This window comes from Callorhinus ursinus, unplaced genomic scaffold (genome assembly GCF_003265705.2).
Source record: "Callorhinus ursinus isolate GAN/ISIS: 27379988/994484 unplaced genomic scaffold, GSC_fseal_2.0 scaffold10, whole genome shotgun sequence".
Lineage (NCBI taxonomy): Eukaryota > Metazoa > Chordata > Mammalia > Carnivora > Otariidae > Callorhinus > Callorhinus ursinus.
The window spans coordinates 77,193,164-77,211,794 of record NW_027397072.1 but is presented as its reverse complement, the minus strand read 5'-3'; the positions used below and the strand labels follow the sequence as shown (position 1 = coordinate 77,211,794).

The 18,631-nt window shown below is 54.0% G+C and overlaps 1 protein-coding gene across 3 annotated transcripts; it reads right to left on the bottom strand.

The window, feature by feature from the left end:
* Positions 1-266: 266 nt before the first annotated feature.
* Positions 267-17,537, bottom strand: CNNM3 (cyclin and CBS domain divalent metal cation transport mediator 3). 3 transcript variants are annotated; one of them, XR_012379854.1, is made up of 9 exons: positions 15,903-17,536; positions 9,442-9,585; positions 8,272-8,421; positions 7,724-7,893; positions 7,424-7,520; positions 6,930-7,063; positions 6,345-6,483; positions 3,244-3,343; positions 267-2,691 (listed from the first exon to the last, which is right to left on the bottom strand). XR_012379854.1 is itself a non-coding variant. In XM_073897803.1 (8 exons), exons 1-8 carry the CDS (start codon positions 17,260-17,262, stop codon positions 2,627-2,629), a joined length of 2,259 nt encoding a protein of 752 aa, XP_073753904.1. In that variant the 5' UTR covers positions 17,263-17,534; the 3' UTR covers positions 267-2,626. The 3 variants fall into 3 exon arrangements, 2 of the variants coding, with proteins under 2 accessions (XP_073753904.1, XP_073753903.1); XM_073897803.1 differs by lacking the exon at positions 3,244-3,343 and having other exon boundaries at positions 15,903-17,534; XM_073897802.1 differs by lacking the exons at positions 267-2,691; positions 3,244-3,343 and adding an exon at positions 4,744-6,175 and having other exon boundaries at positions 15,903-17,537.
* Between the last annotated feature and the right edge of the window lie 1,094 nt (positions 17,538-18,631).

The window sequence follows — 18,631 nt, the reverse complement described above, 5'->3', positions numbered from 1 at the left end:
TTAATACAACTGGAAACCACAATATCTCACTACACACCTACCAGAATGGCTAAAAATAAAAAATGGTAACACCACCAAATGCTGGTGAGGATTTGGAGAAACTGGATCACTCACACGTCGCTGGTGGGAACGTAAAATTGTACAGCTACTCTAAAGGCATGTGGCAGTTTCTTTAAAAAAACAATGCAATGGCCACACAACCTCGCAATTGTATTACTAGACATTTACCTCAGAAAACCAACGTTAACACAAAAACCTGGAAGGAATGAATGTTCATAGCAGCTTTATTTGGAATAGCCAAAAACTGGAAACCACCCAGATGTCCTTCATCAGGACAGTGAACATATCGAGGAATACTACGCAGCAATCAAAAGGAATGAACTAGACACAAACAACCTGGATGCATCTCCGGAATATTCTGCTGAGTGAAAAAAGCCAATTCCAGATGGTCACGTACTATATGACCCCACTTACACAACATTCTTGAAATGACAAAATCTTAGATTAGTGGTTGCCAGGGGTTAGGGACAGAAGCTGAGGGGGTGCTATGGCTCTAATGGGAGGGAGATCCCCGTGTGGTGGGACGGCTCTTTATCGAGAGGGCAATGGCAGCTACACAGATCTACCCGGGAGGACAGAGAATGATCATCCACATTGTGCCAGTGTCAGCTTCATGGTTTTGATACTGTGTTCTAACTACGTAAGAGTAACCACTGAGGAAAACTGGGTGAAGGGTCCCTCTAGCTTGCAACTTCCTATGGATCTGTAATTGTTTCAAAATAAAGACTTAGAAAAAAGCAGTAACTCTAAATGCAACTTGGTATCCAGAATTGGATCCTGTAACAGAAAAAGGACATTATTGGAGAAACCATTAAGATCCAAATAAAGTCGGTAATTAGTTAACAGGTTTGTACCAATGTTAATTTTTTTAGTTCTGATAGATGTACCAGGTTATATGTAAGATGTTAACATTAGGGGAAGCTGGGTGAAGTGTGTATGGATATAACCCTTCACTCTTATGTAACCCTGAAATTTTTTCAGGGGTGCCTGCCTGACTCAGTAGAGCACACGACTCTTGATCTCAGGGTCAGGAGTTCAAGACCCATGTTGGGTAGGAGCTCACTTTAAAAAAAAAAAATTTTTTTTTAAATTAAAATTGTTTCAAAAAATAAAATCCTCATGCCCAGATCAATTAAATCAGGCTCCCTGGAAGAGGAGACCCCAAGTATCAGGTATCAGTATTTTTCAACTTGCCAGGTGATTCTAACGTGCAGCCAAGGTTAAGAACCACTGTTCTGGAGAGAGATGATTGTAAAATATGCTTCCCACCCGGGTTTGCTCTTAGAACTCCTTGAGAAGTTTCTAAGCGAGCATGCCATTGTTCTTTGGCCTTCATTCCCAACGGTCCCAGATAAGGGACCCAAATTCCTTTGAGAAAGGTTCCAGAAATCCTCCCCCCCCATCCAGTCTGCAATCCTACGTCTCTGTGACGCCCCAGTTTCTGCACAGTTGAAGAACTGCAGAAGGTAAAAATGGGTAAGCCAGAAGAAAAACATAAATGCCTTCTTGTTCCCAATTCTCTAAAACCCCGCAGCTAAGAACAGCAAAAAAGCAAACAGCTGAAATGTTTCAGAGATACAAGAAAAACTGATGGGTTTTTGTTTTTTTAAAGAAAGGGGATGAGGTTCTACCTGCTCCATAACCAACCCTTCCCTCCCTTGCCTCTCTCCGTGCAAATGACAGCCATCCAGCTCTCCATGGAGGCCTAGGAAGAAGGTACAAAGTAGGTCTAACGGCTGGATCCTCTCCCTGGGATCGAGCAACTGAGAAAGAGTTAGGGGCAGCACACCCCTTCCTCCCATGGGTGACCTCTCTTCTTCAAACACAGAAAGTGACAATACCGTTAGAAGCAACTAAGCAAGACAGGCAGAGAAGCAGAAGGAGCAGGCCTCCTCAGTGCCACTGGGGGCCAGCTCTCTTGCTCAGGGCTCTGAGCACAGGGCTCAGAGAAGCGACCTCCACAGGAGGGAGCAGGACAGTGGCACATACCGGTGGGTCATCGAGCTTTGAGGTTTGGCACATGGGACAGGCTGGGGCGCGTGCTCTGAAACACGGCATTGTAAGGGAAGCCAAATCGTTCACTGTGGCTACGGCCAAGGATGTGAACCCCCCCAGCCCCAACTAGTGCTCCTGGTTTGCTCAAAGTGCTGCCGGCAGCAGAAGGTTGGCAAATTGAAAGCGAAGCGAGTACAGGTCACGGCCACGTAAAGGCAGTAACCGTGCACTCACATCATGGCTTGGCCCAAAGAGGTATAAATACACTGCACTGTCACAGGGAGAAGGCTGGGTCCTGGGGACCGGAGATGACAGTGTCTTTCCATTCCCTTCAGAAGCAGGCCTGGAGGACTGTGCCCCAACTGACCCCCATTTCCTAAAGGAGGGCAGGACCCGCTGAAGGCTCCCGGCATTGAGGTCTGGCTCTGAGGACAGCCCAGGACCCACATCTATAAGGGCCATCTAAAACGTGGCCTGGAGGGGATGGGGACAGGCTGACAAGCTACTCCTCGGCTCTCCAGTTCCCCACGTGCTTGTCCATTCCCCAGACCTGGGGCTGCCTGGCAAGCAGTTAAACCCCTGGGTTCCGCCCAGGGCTCTCCTCCGCTGGGAGGCCGGGTCTGCTGTGGTTGGGCCCTAGAGGAGAGAGGAAAAGGAGAATTACCATCAAAGCCAGTGAAGGAAGCAGGTCCCATCAAAGCCAAGTATCAAAATCCTCTTTAGGACAGGAAGGGGCTGGCAAGGCAGAGGGGCCTCAGGACACCACAGCATCAAGGCAGAGCCGGGAGTGGGCAGTCAGGAAAACAGTCAGGCTGACCTCACCTCCCAAGAGAAAACCACTGGGAGGAGGGCTGCGTCTCTGAGAGGCAGGAAAGCAGGGCAGGGGGTTTCTGCTCACAGGAGGCCAAGGCCATAAGGCTGGGCGAGAGGAGCCTGCCCTGGACACGAAAGCCCCTGCACCGGAAGGAAGCTTTAGTTTCCACCACCAAGTGGGTTATTTCATGACCCCGTCAGTCTTCCAGAATAATGAAATGAAAAGTGGCAATGAAAGACAGGAAGGGCCCCCTCACACCACCCACCCCTGGAGAAACACCTCCCTGTCTGGGGGCGGCCGTGTCCAGAGCTCCTCCTGGCAGCTAGAGGGCTGGGGAAGGAAAGCAAAGAGAAAGTGAAAGGGAAGATATTTACCTTGGGTGTTTTCTGAAAACAAAAAATGCTCACTAGTCCACAGTCAATTATCAACTGCAGTTTCCAAATGTGCCAAAGAGGGAAAGGTCTACGGGGAAGGCTAGAGAGAGCAGAGGGGAGAGACAAGAGGACACCAGCTGTGCAGCTGCGCCGGCAGGGCCGCTCGGCTTGGGCCACCCCGCGGGCATGCTGGGGGGGGGGTGCCCCTCACGGCCCGCGGCTCAGAACCACAGGGAGCAGGAAGCGCGGCGTCTGGAATGGACTCTCTCTGGGAATGACCACTGTACAGGGGTTACCCCGAGTATGACAGGACGGGCCTGGGGTCAGGAAACTTTCTGTAAAGGGCCAGTATTTTTAGGTTTTGCAGGTCATAGTCCCTGGGGCAACAGCTCAGCTCCACTGCTGCAGCCAAAGGCACTCATACACAATCCAGAAACAAACGGGCAGGGTCCAATAGGACTTTATTTACCAACCCAGCAGCCGGCCAGTCTGCCGATCCTGCCGCAGGCAGTGACTAATTTTCCAAGCATCTCAATAAGGCGTTTTTCTGCCAGCGAATCTAGTGCCAAAGTCAATCGGGGGATGGTTCTGACCTGTGCTATTTAAGCAACGTCCCCAGCGACATCTCCACGTGTGCAGCGACACAGCTCTCTTGGGGGGCAGTGGAGTGCCACCTAGCAGAGATGAGCCGCAGCACAACCTCCGAGAGCTGAGGCAAGGAGCAGGACACAGCAGGCGAGCCTCACTGCGGACAAACGTCCGGCCACATTTCGGGGAAAACCCACATCATGGCAAAAGGATGGGAGGGGAATCCATTATGATCAGCATGGTGGCGCCTCGGGTAGACCTCTCTGGCTATGACACTGCCCCCGGCCCCCGCGCAAAGCGGGTAAGCCGTCACTGAGGGGCAAAGGACCCACAGAGCCACGGCAGGTCAAGGGCTTCCCCGCTTTCCGAAAGCAGAGAGCTCCCATGAAATTTTTTTTTTTAAGATTTTATTTATTTATTTGATAGAGAGAGACACAGCGAGAAAGGAAACAGTAGAAGGAGTGGGAGAGGGAGAAGCAGGCTTCCCGCTGAGCAGGGAGCCCAATGTGGGACTCGATCCCGGGACCCTGGGACCATTACCTGAGCCGAAGGCAGATGCTTAACGACTGAGCCACCCAGGCGCCCCCATGAAATCTTTTTTAAGCCAGCGTGGCATAAAGCCAAGAAACAATTACCATTTCAAGAAGCAAAACCCCTCTTCGGAGTTCTTTGTTAGTGAAAACGGGCACGACCTAAGTCTTTTGTAAAAGCAAAGTGGCGTGAAGCGAACTTTCAGGGGACACCTGTATTTCCTCAGAGGATGGCCCAATGAACGGCTGAAGCCACAAAAGGACTTTAAAAAACTGCATGTATAGGGCTCCTGGGTGGCTCAGATGGTTAATTAAGTGTCTGCCTTCGGCTCAGGTCATGATCCCAGGGTCCTGGGATCGAGTCCCACATCGGGCTCCCTGCTCAGCGGGGAGCCTGCTTCTCCCTGGAGCCTGCTTCTCCCTCTGCCTCTCTGCCTCTTATGAATAAATAAAATCTAAAACCCAAAAAACTCTACATGTGTAATAAAGCATGAAATGAAGGAAAAACCATGGTTCTTAGATTTAAGTCTATACCTTGAACAGACCATGTGAAGTTTGAGTAAGCAGGTGAAGCCAGAAAAGGTTCACATTGAAAAAAACCAAAACCAAACGCTCACATTTTGAAAAAACAAAAACGTACTGGCTTTTGAGACCCCAGTCTAAGGTGATGGTGTGAACAAGCGGCCTCTCACAAAAGAACAGAACATCACAGCGGGTAAATATAGAACTGTGATCAGTCCTAAAAGGTAGAACACCACTTCTCAGTACACATTCACCAAGGAAGGCCCAAAAGGCCCAGATCCAGGGTTGGAGCAGCACGCCTCACACTGGGACCCCCTTTTACCAATGCACAGAGATGGAGTGCTCAGGGGCTGAGCCACTCACAGGCCCAGGCCGGGGTTTTCTGTCCCTTGCACCTGCACATCACCTCTCAGAAAGTATCCATCATAAAAATACATTCGTGTTCTCAAGCGCGGGTCTAAATAACCAGAGCTATTCCCTGTGAGACACCACTGCCCAGAGGCCAAGGGCATGCACAGGCTCCAGGCCGGAGTGCCTCGGTCTCTCTCTGCTTCTGATTCTTCAGCTGTAAAATGGGCCTAACAACTGCCACCTCTGAGAATGGAGACGTGTTCTTAGATGAGTGAGGATGAGCAAAGCTCCTAGCACAGTGCCAGGCAGAGCCAGTGTTCAAGAGAGCTCGGTGTCCCCACCTTAGAGTGCCCAGGGCAGCTGGCAGCCCGCAGCTTCTGCCACAGCCTTGCTGGAAGCCCCGTCCACTCACCCAGGACCACCCAGCCCCCGAGTGCAACTCTGACCCCAACTTAGGGGCTCAATCAGAATGAAAGTACCTTCCTGAGGACCAAACCAAGAAAGTTCCCTAACTTTTTAGCACTCCCACCCAAAGCCCACTCTGCACAGTCTCCTTTTTATCTACAAGGCAGGGTTTGCTAGCCCACACCCCATCTATTTCATCCAACGCGGTCTTCCGGCTCCCAGTGGGACCCTAGATGTGAGGGGCAGGACTTAAATATTAGCTTAACCCGACCAAACATCTCAACTGGAGCCCTTCTCAGCTCCTGGCATGGTGTCCACCAGCCAGCCACCTTCTGAGCCGGGCCCACTGGTGACTGGATCTTCATTTTCCAGGTGACCCAACCCCAATCCTAACTGACCAAGAGTGTCTGGACTTGGTTTTATTCCCATTTAGCTCTTCTCTAATGAAGGCAACCCATGCTGACAGGTCCTCCAGAGAAAATGCTGACCGCACGTACTTTCCACGCGAGCCGGCCCGCAGCACAGTGTCATCAGAGCTACTCAGACAGTGAGAAGAGGAGAAGGAAAGGATGCGCAGAAAAGGGGACAAGGGAAGAGGAACACAGGGCAGAGAGAGTGAGTGTGTGCGGGAGCAGCAAGGACCGGCACAGGACGCGCACGCCCTCCGGGCTGCCACACCAGGGGACGTGGCCCTGTGGGGCTCACCTGCTGCTGGGGCTGTCTTGTCACCGAGGAGCCTGGTCTGGCTGCCTGGGATGACCTGGAGGTCTGCGTTCTCCGGGGACTGTGGCAGGTTCTGAGCCCGAGTGGCCAGGAGTGCATTGAGGTACTGCAGCCGCGTGACCTGGAGGACAGAAAGCACCCCCAGGCAGGTGCTACTTGTGAGGCCAGACAGAGAAAGCAAGGTCCAAGAAGGTCGCACGTCTCCCTCCTGCCCACAAGCACCAGAACTAGGTGGGAGAGTCACACTCAGCAGGACCAAGGAAAATGAAGAGCTTTAAGCCAGCTAAGAGCAGAGAAGAACAATCAAGCAATGTCTTTAGGATCTCAAAAGGAAACTGGGCACACAGTCCCAGCGACGGGACTAGACTGCCAGCAGTCAGAGGGACCTCCAGGAGCCAAGGCCATCTGTCCTTCCAAGCAAGTAACACGGTCCTGTTCCAGCAAGTCTCAGAGAGACTCAAGAAGAATTTACTCTTAATCCATACAAACTTGCGGCCACCTGGTTTAGCCCCTGGGGGACACAAAGCTGCCTAACAGCCAGCACCAATGAGCAGCCCAGACAGTCACCTTAATGAGCTGCAGGTCGGAGAGGGCCCTCACGGTGTAGTCAGGACAGTACGCACACAAGCGGGCACCATCGGCTGGCTCGGGCTGCAGGTCGTGGCGGATGGACTGGAGCGAGGACACCGGGGACTGGTGAACTATCAGAAGGAACAATCAGTGACGTCTCTGGTGGGGACAACTGCACCGCCTCGGAGATCCACCCCACAGATCACTCTATGATGTGATCATGGCTACGAACACAGAGAAGCACAGCAAGCACACTTCCTCGCGGGAAAGGCTTAGCAGGGGCAGGAGCAAGCAACAGCGACGAGCCCCAGAGAAACGCTGCCCCTTCCCTTGACACAGCCCAGAGAGGAAAAAAGCCAGCCCATCCTCGAGTGGAGCACCCAACAGGACGCGTGGGCTCTGGAGGAAGGGGAGGCCAGATCCTGGGCCCCAGAGAGCTGCAGCCCAGCAGCCGAGCCCAGCCTTCCACTCCAAGAGGGGCTGCCACTTACCTGAGGATGGTGCTGTCAGGGCAGACACTCCATAGTAGGTGAAGGCCCCATTCTCGAACTTCAGGCCCTCTTTCCCGATCTCCACCTCAACCCTGCCCTGGGAGGTAGAGGGAGAGGGAGGGAGGAGGGGCAGGGAGAGAAAGAGATGTGGACAGATTACCCTTCCCGCCAGACGAGAGCACAAGGAGAAAGCACCAACCCCAATTATTCAGGGGGTGTGGATGTGCATGATCCTCCCTCTCTCAAACCCTTCCCTACTTTCTGAGCAAGTGGGAGGCTCCAGTCTGGGCTCCCAGTTACCTGCAGGATGAGAATGAAATAGTCCACCGGCTGGCTGCGCTGGTACAGGTAATGGTGTGCAGCCAGACGGTTGCTCTCGTCAAACCTCACTTCCTGGTTGACGCTGGGATGCTTCAGCAGGTGCAGCAGGACCTTCTCGGAGATTCGCAGGGGGCTGAATACATCCACCTCTGCCCCATGGTGGGAAAAAGGGACAGTGTCCACCAGGCCCAGAGTGGCCTGAACGACCACACCCGACTCCTGCTGCCCCCTGAGCCAGGTCACCTCACCAACACGAGGGAACTGGGCAGGCCGCACACCCACCCCGCTGAGGCTCCCCGCCATGGCTGGCCAGAGGTGGCGCCTGCCTGGCCGCAGCTCTCAGCCATCGGCAGACAGGAGCCATCCCTCAGGGGCCCTGAAGTGCTGACAGGGCTGGAGAGAAGCACCGAAATGCTCCTGGGTACGCTCCTCCTTCCCAGGACTGAGGGCACTCGGTGTCTGCCCTGGGGGCCTCCTGACCCACCGGACGGTGGGCACGAGAGCAAAGGCCCACCCTTCACCCTCACCTCGGGACAGGAAGCGCTGGGTGGCCAAGAGCAGCTGAGGCGAGATTTTCACTTTATGTTCATCATCAGACACCTTGAACAGGGAGAATTCCTCTTTCGGCCTGAGAGGGGCACTCAGAGGAGCAGCCTTCTTCCGCACGGCGGCATCTCCTAGGATGGCGAGAAGGCCCACTGAGGCAACAGTAGCCCTCCAATCAGTACGAGCAAATCGAGGCCCGCTACCACAGCCTGGGGGCTCTCGGAGGGGGGAGGCAGCATCAGAACCCGGGGACACAACCCTGCTGGGGCCTGGCGGCCACTCTCCACACACAACAAACCTGGTACTCGGGGCAGAGGGGGCAGGCCCGTACTCCAGCCATGTCCTGAGGAAGTACGGACAGGGCCTGCTCCTGTCCTCGGAGCTGGGAACGCAGAATACTGACAGGACGGTCAGACACCCCTCACCAGAAAGCACGTCTTTGCAGATTACGGGTGTGACATGGCAGCAGCTAACCTGATGTCCCCATGCCTATGGTGGTCTGAGGAACCAAACTAAAGAGGCTGCATTTTGGGGACAGACGCGGGGGCAAAGCGATTCACTTGACAGCAGATGGAGCTGGGGGGGGGGGGGCTCAGTGTCCCAAGCGTGCACGTGAGGCCCCGGGCCATCAGGTCCAGGTTCTGTGTCTGCCCTGCAGACCTCAGCCATCTTCCTAAGAGCCAGACACCCCTAAGACATAATCACAGGCCCCAGGATCTTCGGTTTCGGAAAGACTCTCTCAGCAGTAAAGAATGGGGTTCTCTGAGGAGAAGCTTCTCTAACTTCTGTAGAAAAGGAACCCGAGAAAGCCAAAGGGCCATGGGAGTCTGGGAAAGGCCCATGAAGGGCAGGGCTCCCATCTGTGCCAGAGAAACCAAACTGCTGCTGCAGCCAGAGCCCCAGGCAGGCAGTGGGGCTGCAAAGGCCCTGCCGGGCCACCGCAGCGTTGCATCCAGGCACAGCTGCGGGCCCTCCTGCAAGGGGGCCATGCTGGCCCACTCCCCCGCGGCCCCAGCTAGCCAACAGCTCTGACTGGAGATCCAGCCTCGTTTTAGCAACACGGAGACCCGCTGTCCTCTGAGACACACCACACATCTCAGTAGGCCTGAAAGACCAGCTGAGATGGAATGCTGCCAGGAGTTAAGACTCACGGTAGTCCTCAGACTCGTCCAGGATCTCAGACTTGATGATCTCCTCAATGACGTCCTCCAGGGTGACCAGGCCCAGTACCTCGTAGAAGGGGTCACCTTCACCCTCGTTGTTCACCTTCTGCACGATGGCCAGGTGGGACTTCCCTGGGGGAAGGGACGCTCAGATTACAGCTGGCCGGGGGCCTCCCATTTTGCTTAGTCCTGCCTGGTACAAGCTCACCAGAGTGACAGGAGGTGATGTCTGTGTTCCCACAAGATACCAGGCACCAGTGAGACTCATTCCTAAGTTCTTACTTAAGGCTCTCAACATGCTCGTGAGGATGAGCCTCCCTTTACACACGAGGACCCTAAATCTCGGCACTGTGCTCAGCCGCACAAGGCCACCCAGGCAGAGGCAGAGCAGAGTCAGCCTCGGGTCTACAGGAACGTGGTTTAGATAAGGCTGCGTCAGACCGGGACAGACGCTAGGGCTGCACACACAAGGGCACCAACTCCAGAAGCACGGGCTCCCCTGGGGACAGTCTACATGGGGGAGTGCAGAAGGGCCACCCAGTGACTCTCCTGGGGAAGCATCCCCATTCTGAAAGCTGTCCTTTATTTCCAGAAGCCAAGGTCTATGCAAGTCATCCAGGGGGAAGATGATAAATGGTGAGGGGCCAGTCAGAGCCCAGACTGTGCGGGAGGAAGGGCAGCAGCCTGGAACTGTTTACCTTCCCCTTCTTCAGCTGAGCTTCCTATTGGTTTGTTTCTTTGTCTGATAAAGAAATGGAAGCTTGAACAAAGCCCGAGCCTCAGAGTGCTTCAAGAACTGACTCTGCTTTTCATCTATGAAACTTTATGAAACCTGTCCAAAAGAAACTGAACGCAAACCATATATGTAATTTTAAATTTGAGTAGCCACATTAAGAAAAAAACACAGGTAAAATTGAGTGATAACATATTGTAATTAACACAACACAAACTCTCAGTATCACTTTAACATGCAATCAACATAAAAATATTAAAACAGGGGCACCTGGGTGGCTTAGTTGTTAAGCATCCAACTCTTGATTTCGGCTCAGGTTATGATCTCAGGGTCGCAAGATCGAGCCCCACATCAGGCTCCACACTCCGTGTGGAGTCTGCTTGAGATTCTCTCTCCCTCTACCCCTCCCCCTCCAGCACTCACTCTCCCAAATAAATAAAATTAAATTAAATTAAAATTAAAACAGGAGCACCCGGGGGGTGCAGGAAGACCTCTGATCCAAATTTATTTTTTTAAAGATTTTATTTATTCATTTGAGAAAGAGAGAGGGAGAGTATGAGCAGGGGGAGAGGCAGAGGGAGAGGGAGAAGCAGGCTCCCTTCTGAGCAGGGAGCCCAATGTGGGGCTCGATCCCAGGACCCTGGGATCATGACCTGAGCCGAAGGCAGACGCTTAATCGACTGAGCCACCCAGGCGCCCCTGCTCCAAATTTAGATAAAAAGAAAATGTCCAGTCAACCAAAAGCTGTTATTATTAATAGACCACTGGCCAAATGATCAAGAAAGGAATGAGGCAGGGGCGCCTGGCTGGCTCAGTCGGGGGAGCGTGCAACTCTTCATCTCAGGGTTGTGAGTTCAAGCCCCATGTTGGGTGTAGAGATGACTTAAAAATAAAATCTTTAAACAAAAAAAGGGAATGAGGCTGTAGAAAAGAAAAAGAAAACATTTACTGTATTTCATCAAATTGAAGATGCCATCGATTGTGAGACACATCCTGATCGTAGAGATGTTGAAATACAAAAAACAACGCACCTGTGAACTGAAGGAATGCGGCATGTAGTGCTTACTGTGTGCTGGCAGCTAAGTGCTGTATTCATTTATTAAGTTACTGGGAACAGAGGATTATTCCCATTTACAGTCTGCAGAGAAAACAGGCTCAGAGAGCTTCAGTGACTCACCCAAGTGCAAAACCGAGATGTGAACCCAGGCAGCTGGCTCCTGAATCTGTTTTTTCCTTTCCTTTTTTTTAAAGATTTTATTTATTTGACAGAGAGAGAGAGAGAGAGACCATGAGCAGGGGGTGCAAGCAGAGAGGGAGAAGCAGACTCCCCGTGGAGCAGGGAGCCCGATGCAGGACTCAATCCCAGGACCCCGGGATCATGACCTGAGCCGAAGGCAGATGTTAACCGACTGAGCCATGCAGGCACCCCTGAATCCATTCTCTTAACCACCATACTCATCTCGTTTTCACTGGAGAACAAGAGACCAAATCTTAGGGGACCCTCCCCTCTAGGTGAATTACACTGGGCCAAGGTACTGTCTCCAGCACAGGGGTCCTTCTAAAGAAAACAAAGTATTGTTCTTCAGGATGCTCTAACATCTTCGACAAAAATTACAGGCAGGAATGACTACACTGTCTTCCCCCTTTCCAGGAGAAAAAGGCCAGGAGTCCCCGAGAACTATCTGCTCATTCCTGCTGAGACAGAAGTACTGAATGAGGAATAGCAGCATTTCCAGATGCTGCCCACCCCTGGGTATCTGTGCTGGGAATGGCTCACGCCAACAGACGGGCATCATTTCCACGAGGGCCACGCTGACCCCGCCACATGATACTAATCTGTCAGACCACATGAGGAAGGCTGAAGCTTGACATACAATTCTGGTCAGATTCTAGGAACCAAAGCCCAGGTTCTACATGACCATGTAAGAGCAGAGAGAACCCATTTCAGCTGCATTCTTCCAGAATGCCAGCCCCTTATGTAGGTTACCCTCAGAATGGACTAACCTCTCCCTTGCTTTCAAACTTTTGTAAAACAGGCACAGTTTCTCAGTGACCTGCCACACGGTATGACTGGATAACAGACGAAAGCAGAGCCCCTGAAAGATCCTCTGACACAGTGGGCCACGGGATTTCATCTCAACACAGAATGTCTGAGGGGTCCAGATGGCAACCACGAAAAAGCAAGAGGGATACTCAGAGAACAGGCAGCTGGAGGGATTAAAGTTTATTTCTCATCTGATAGGACAAAATGCTCTGAAAATACACAGGCCCCTGGCTGGCTGACTAGAAACACTAACAGGCCCCGGGACAACTGCCTACAGGTTCTCCCTGAGCAAAGAGCCTCAGGTAAGGTAAGGGGCAGATGACGCGTCTTACCTGAATCAACCAGAAAGCCCTGAAAAAGCTCTACAGAGTTTTCATTTTAGTTAGCAAGCTCGAATGTACTCATAAATTATATGGATGCTAGAAAACTCTTCCATAATGCCTAATTTCTAGGATATTTGTAAAAATGCAGAGGTAGTTTAAATTCCTCTATCTTCGTTTTTTTTTTAGATTTATTTATTTATTAGAAAAAGTGAGAGAGAGAGAGAGAGAGAGAGCACAAGCAGGGGAAGGGGCAGAGGGAGGGGGAGAGGGAGAAGCGGACTCCCCACTGAGCAGGGAGACTGACGCAGGGCTCGATCCCAGGACCCCAAGATCCTGACCTAAGCAGAAGGCAGATGTTCACTGACTGAGCCACCCAGGCGCCCCCCCCTTCCTTTATTTTTTAAAGCAACTGTCAGAACATGTCCTAGGAGAAAAGTGCTAGGCTAACATTCCTCACAGCAGGTCTGACTCTTTTCAGAATCCTGGGGATCCTTTGGCTTCTGACAATGAACCAGAACTTGGTTGGTTTAAAGCAGAGATTCTGAAAAGCATGCATCCTAATTCCTCCTTTGGTTGACTGTCCTTGACTATTCTCACTGGGAGGTTGACAAAGATGGTGGGATTAATAGCTTTAAAGAAAATACACTTTACTGCAGCTCCAGAGTACACTCTCTTCCTGGTAATGTTTGCCCCAAATATTCGGTATCATCTTAAGTCTGCACACTAACTAAGGAGCACCTCACCAGAAAAGGTGCCTCTCCCAGACTATGAAGTTCCAAAACAGACAGTGCCCTGAAGGGATGAAAGGGACTGGGCCTGGAATGGTAGCTGCCAAGATGTCAAGGACTCCGGCTTCGGGAAATTCAGAGGGCACCACCACCTCATACACTTGGCAAAGAGACAGGAAGGGAACTGATTTCTAAAACCTCAGGCGCCGTAAGGGCTGCAATATGCCCTTTGTTCATAAGCAAAATGAAGAAAAGGGGTTAGGCTAAAAAGGATCTTAATGAGGAAAAAGATATCTGCCATAGGAGTGCACTGCAAAGAGAAGCAGAGAAAGGCTCCAGGACGTCAGAGGAAGACGAAGCCAATTTGCCCCTGAGAACGGCCCTCACTTGTCAGGGGAGGAGGAAGGCGAGGACGACTGAGGAGCTCCCCGTCCAGCCTCCACGTTCCCCAGAGCTGCTCCAAGGCCACCCACCACCCCAGAACAGGAGCAGCCTAGACTGCGCGCCTTCTCTCCCGACTGGCTCCTTTCTGCCAACATTGCAACCCAAAGCCCCTCAACTTGCCCATCTTCAACTGAAGAGCAGAGGGCCCCCGCCCCTACCAGCCGTCTCCCAGCCACCGCTCTCTGGCTGCTGCTCTGCAGCCATACCTCAGGGCAGGCCCGTCTACCTCAGCTGACACGTCCCACTCACTCCCCATCGCCCACGCTGGAGTACCAAATCTGCTCTTGCAGGGGTCAACAGTATCCTGGTTGTTGGGTCCAAATGACATGATGCTGGCCTCTCCTGATCATTCGCCGTCCCTCGGTAATTGGTCTCTTCTAGGGCATTCTGAACTGGGTTTCCTCAGCAGCTCTCCTCTGCTACCCTCCACCCCTCATACGCTTTAGGCTTTCTGTGCCACACCTATGGCTTGAGCGACCTCTCCTTTACCAACAAACAAATCTTTATCTCCTGCTTGGCTCTTTAACTCGTATTTCTCGTCAACTGGTTGAGTCGGCCTCTTGGGCCACTGCATAGACACATTCCAGTGTCCAGAACAAACTCACCTGTGCCACGCCCCCCCCCACCACCATAATGACCTCCCTTCTCTGTAAGTGCTCTGCCTCAGGGAAGGGCAAGAGCATCCCGAAGCCAGAAACCCAGGCCTCACCCTTGGCTCCTCAGCTAACCACAAAGCCCCTCAATTCCACCTCCCAATGCCCTTCTGGATCTCCTCTCCAGGCTCGCTGCCCACCTTTATTCAGCTACCACCATTTCTTAGCTGGGCCCCCTACACACCGGTCTCCGTACCAGTCGGGGCTCAAAGTCAACGCCCTGGAGATCAAGTCCAGCCTTCCCAGGGTCTCAAGCTGGGAGGTGGCAGGGGCAGGATGGAACACTCCTTAGTGCACTCCAGGCCACCAGAACCTCCACTGCCTGGAAAACTACAGGAGCCCAGATGGAGTACTCACCAGCAGAGGTCTGGCCCCCACCTCGGGCTCCCCTTCCCTGAGAGGGTTTGCATGGCCACTTTCTGGGGGAAACAGCCAAGGGCACTTTCTGGGGGGAAACAGCCAAGAGCACCCAAGAGATGCTCTAGCAGAGCAGTCAAAGCTGCACAGCAAAGTCTCCCACCCAATCCTCAGGTACAGTAAGGACAGTTAACTGCCTAACTATTCAACACCCAAGCCACGACTAATTACTCAACATCCATGCGGCCTGGGGCCCGGAGACTTCACAGCCGCCAGGAAGATCAGGGGCTCCACTCTCTTCCCCGCCTCACATTATGCAGCCTTTCGGGTCAAGCCTATCCAGAGTCCTGGGGTGTCCCCCATGATCATCCTGCAGGAATTCAGGGGTGAGAAGCATCGCTGGCGGACAAGGAGCAGCCAAGTTCTGGGGAGCACACCCAAGCCTGACAATGAGAGGACTGCAGAGGAATCCACACCTTCACACTTGGAGGCTGGGTCTCCATTTTTACCTGCAACCTTGGAGTTGCTCAGATAAACCAAGGTGAAAGAAGAGGGTGAACTGTGGAGTTAAGGGAGACCCTGACAGACCTTACTCATTATCAGAAAAGGAGAAGTTAAAAAAGACAAGACAAAAGGAAGACTAAATCAGTATCCGTAAAGTTGCTTCCAATGAAATCAAAGTGTCTCCCACATCTGCAGAAAATCAGGTATCATTCCTTCTGTTAACAGCAAGGCATGAAAGACCTTAACAATGATCCCTTAAAACGACACAGGCCCTGCTAATTTGACCATGTGTGCAGGTGAAAGCGACCAGATGTCTGAAGACTATCCTCTTCTCTGTTCTAGTTCTATTTAAGAATTTAGACCATTTACAAAGCCAAAGCCCACAAAAATGAAGGAAAAAGCTGGTGGGTTAGAGTCAAGTGGACACAGCTCCCCAAATTAGGCCTACCAGGAAAAGGGGGATTTTGCTTTCCACAGCGCTCTGAACGACAGCCTTTGAGTATTTCAAAAGGTCACTGAGGGCTGTGAGGCCAACATCTAAAAGGGTACTCGGAGAGACCTCCGTAAGGATGGGACCCTTTCCTCAAGGCTTCCATAAACACCCACCCTTTTTCCAGCGGAGAGCGCTGGAGCATTCGTGTCCCCTCCCCGATGTCCCGTTACCTCGTTTGAACTCCTCCAGGACAGCGTCCAGTTTGGTGTCGTTGAAGACAAAGTGGAGCGGATGGTTGTAGAAGCGGGTGATGGTGCTGAGCGGCGTGCAGTCTTCGGGATCCACGAAGGCCAAGTCCTTGAGGTAGAGCATGTCCACGATGTTGGAGCGCTCCTCCTCGTACACTGGGATGCGCGTGTGGCCGCTCTGCATGATGCTGGCCAGGACGCCGAAGTCCAGCACGGCGCTGGCGTCCAGCATGAAGCAGTCCTCGAGCGGCGTGAGCACGTCCTCCACGGTCCGGCAGCGCAGCACGCCCTTGCTGAGATCGCTGTAGGGGTCGCCGCCGCCGCGGGCCAGCTCCAGCACGCGCTCGCGCAGCCGCCCGGGCCGCGCCGCCAGCTCCAGCAACTGGCCCACGGGCAGCGCCACCGGCAGGGTCAGCAGCACGGCCAGGCGGCTGAGGAGCAGCGCGCGCGGCGCCAGCGCCAACGCCCAGCGCCCGCTCACGGCAGCCGGTACCACCTCGCCCACCAGGAACACGAGCCCCGCGCTGCCCAGCACGGCGGGCACGGCGCGCTGGCCGGCCGCGCGGTACAGCAGCACCGCCAGCGCCGCCTGCGCCAGGCTGGCCAGTAGCAACAGCGCGCCCAGGGCGCAGCCGGCCCAGCGCCGCGCGGGCTCTAGGCGCCGCGCCGCCGCGCGCTCGGCCTCCGAGCCGCTCTCGCGCAGCACCTGCACCTCGGCGGGCGCCAGCGCCAGTGCGGTTAGCTGAAGGCCGCGCGCCAGCGCCGCCAGCGCCAGCAGCCCCGCCGCCCCCAGGCCCAGCGCCCAGGGCGGCGCCGCCTCCTCGGCGGCCGAGCCGCCTGGCTCCACGCGCAAGGCGAGTAGCGCCGAATGCGGGCGCACGGCCTCGGCGCGCAGGCGCAGCAGCGCGCTCCACTCGCCCGCTGGGGCCGCCGCCTCCCGGGCCGCCGAGCTGCCCGGCTCCCCGCTCACGGCCAGCAGCGCCGAGTGCGGGCGCGCAGCCTCGGCGCGCAGGCGCAGCAGTGCGCGCCACTCGCCCGTGGGGGCCGCCGCCTCCTCGGGCGCCGCGGCCGGCCCGCCCTCGGGGCAGCCCGCCCCCTCGGGGGCCACCCAGGACCAGGAGCTGTTGGCCAAGCCGGAGCCGAAGAGGCGTAGGCGGAAGGTGGCCTCCGGTGCGGCCCGCACCTCTCCTCCGCGCTCCCACCCCGCGTCCGCGGCTCCGTCCTCCTCCAGACAGACGCCCAACACTCGCGGGCCCGACGCCGCCTCCCCGGCGGCGTTGCCCAGGCACAGCGCGGCGAGCAACCAGCCTAGACGACCCGCCGCCGCCGCTGCCGCCGCCATCGCCTGCTGCCCCCTCTCGGCCTCCCGCGCAGCCTACCCCTCCGCCTTCCCTGGACCAATCGTCGCTAGCGTTGGCGCCTCCTCCGCCAATAGGCGGCGGACGAGGGCGGGCCCCAGGGTCGGACTAGGCTGCGCCGGGGAGTAAACAAGCGGCGGCGCGATCCCGGGGCGGGCCGGGGGCGTGGGGCTCTCGGCCCCGCGGGCTCGGCCGTGACTCCCAGGGCGAGAGGTGGTCAGCGCCCGGACGCGCGGAGCGGCGAGCGGGGCGTCCAGTTCCCACAGGCCGTGCCGGCGCACCCGGATGCCGCGCTTGTGCTCTGGGAAGTCCCTGACTCGGGGCGCGGAGCGGAGCGGCTTGCAGGCAGAGATTTCAAGTGTGTGGCAGATGTACCGTTTCTTAGGAAAGGGCCCCGTGAACCACTGGCCTAGCGGCAAGGAGAGCTGAAAGAACCGGTGACCGGACGTTGGGAAGCTCAAGTTTCTTGAAGATTGTGCCCGACTGTGCTATAGGTCTGGGGACGTGAGACACAGCCCTTTGCCTTCAAGGAACTTGCATTCCTGCCAGGGAGAACGATGGTAATTATGTAAACACAGGAAATCACTACCTCATTGGACCCTCGGAGCTACTTCTACAGGAAAAAAGTGAAGCATGACTTAGCATGGATGCAGGATTCCAACACGACCTGCCTGGTCATCATCCCAGCCACGTTAGCAGAGGGCAGCTCTGTCAGAAATTACTGTTACCTGGTCACTCCACTTCTAGCAGATAATCCTTGGAAAAATACTTCCTCAGGAACAACACGAACTATTCAAGAGGATCCTTACTAGAGAGTAATTTAGAAGACAAGACCGGCCCGGGAGGCGGTCTTGACAGGATGGAATGTTTTTCACCCATTGTGTATGATCTCTATATGATTGGAAGGAAATAGACAAACTGAACAAGGCTTTTTTCTACAGGGATCCAGATTGTTTTTGTATTTTCTTTACGTTTTTATGTATTTTCAAACTTCCTAACAAAGTAGACTTTTGATAAGGGTGCTCATATTCATGTCATTTAAAATCTTCATAAAGAGTCTACGGAAATACATTTGCTAGGTCATGAAAATAATAAGAAAAAGTATAGGCACTGTGGCCACAGTTAAGTAAAATGTGTGGAATGCAATGTGCAAAAATGAGCAAATCCATGGCAAATGACCAAAAGAAAAAATACTTTGTGGAAAAACTCTTCAAAGGATGCTAAGAATGTCTCTTCAACATTATAAATTCGGCGCTGTGACTAGGCCAACCATGTCTCCCACGTTTTCAGTTTTTATTATCTAGAGGATGCTACGCCTCACTTGCGGATTACAGAATAAGCCACCAGCAGAAG

Bases quoted from the DNA above. Each gene is read 5' to 3' on its own strand.
- CNNM3 (XM_073897802.1), bottom strand. From the start codon at position 17,262: ATGGCGGCGGCAGCGGCGGCGGCGGGTCGTCTAGGCTGGTTGCTCGCC. The intron at 8,422-9,441 runs GTGAGTCTTAAC...TCGCCATCCTAG, and splicing joins GGACGAGTCTGAGGACTACC to GAGATGCCGCCGTGCGGAAG. The intron at 6,176-6,344 runs GTGAGCCCCACA...CTGTCTGAGTAG, and splicing joins CAAGACAGCCCCAGCAGCAG to CTCTGATGACACTGTGCTGC.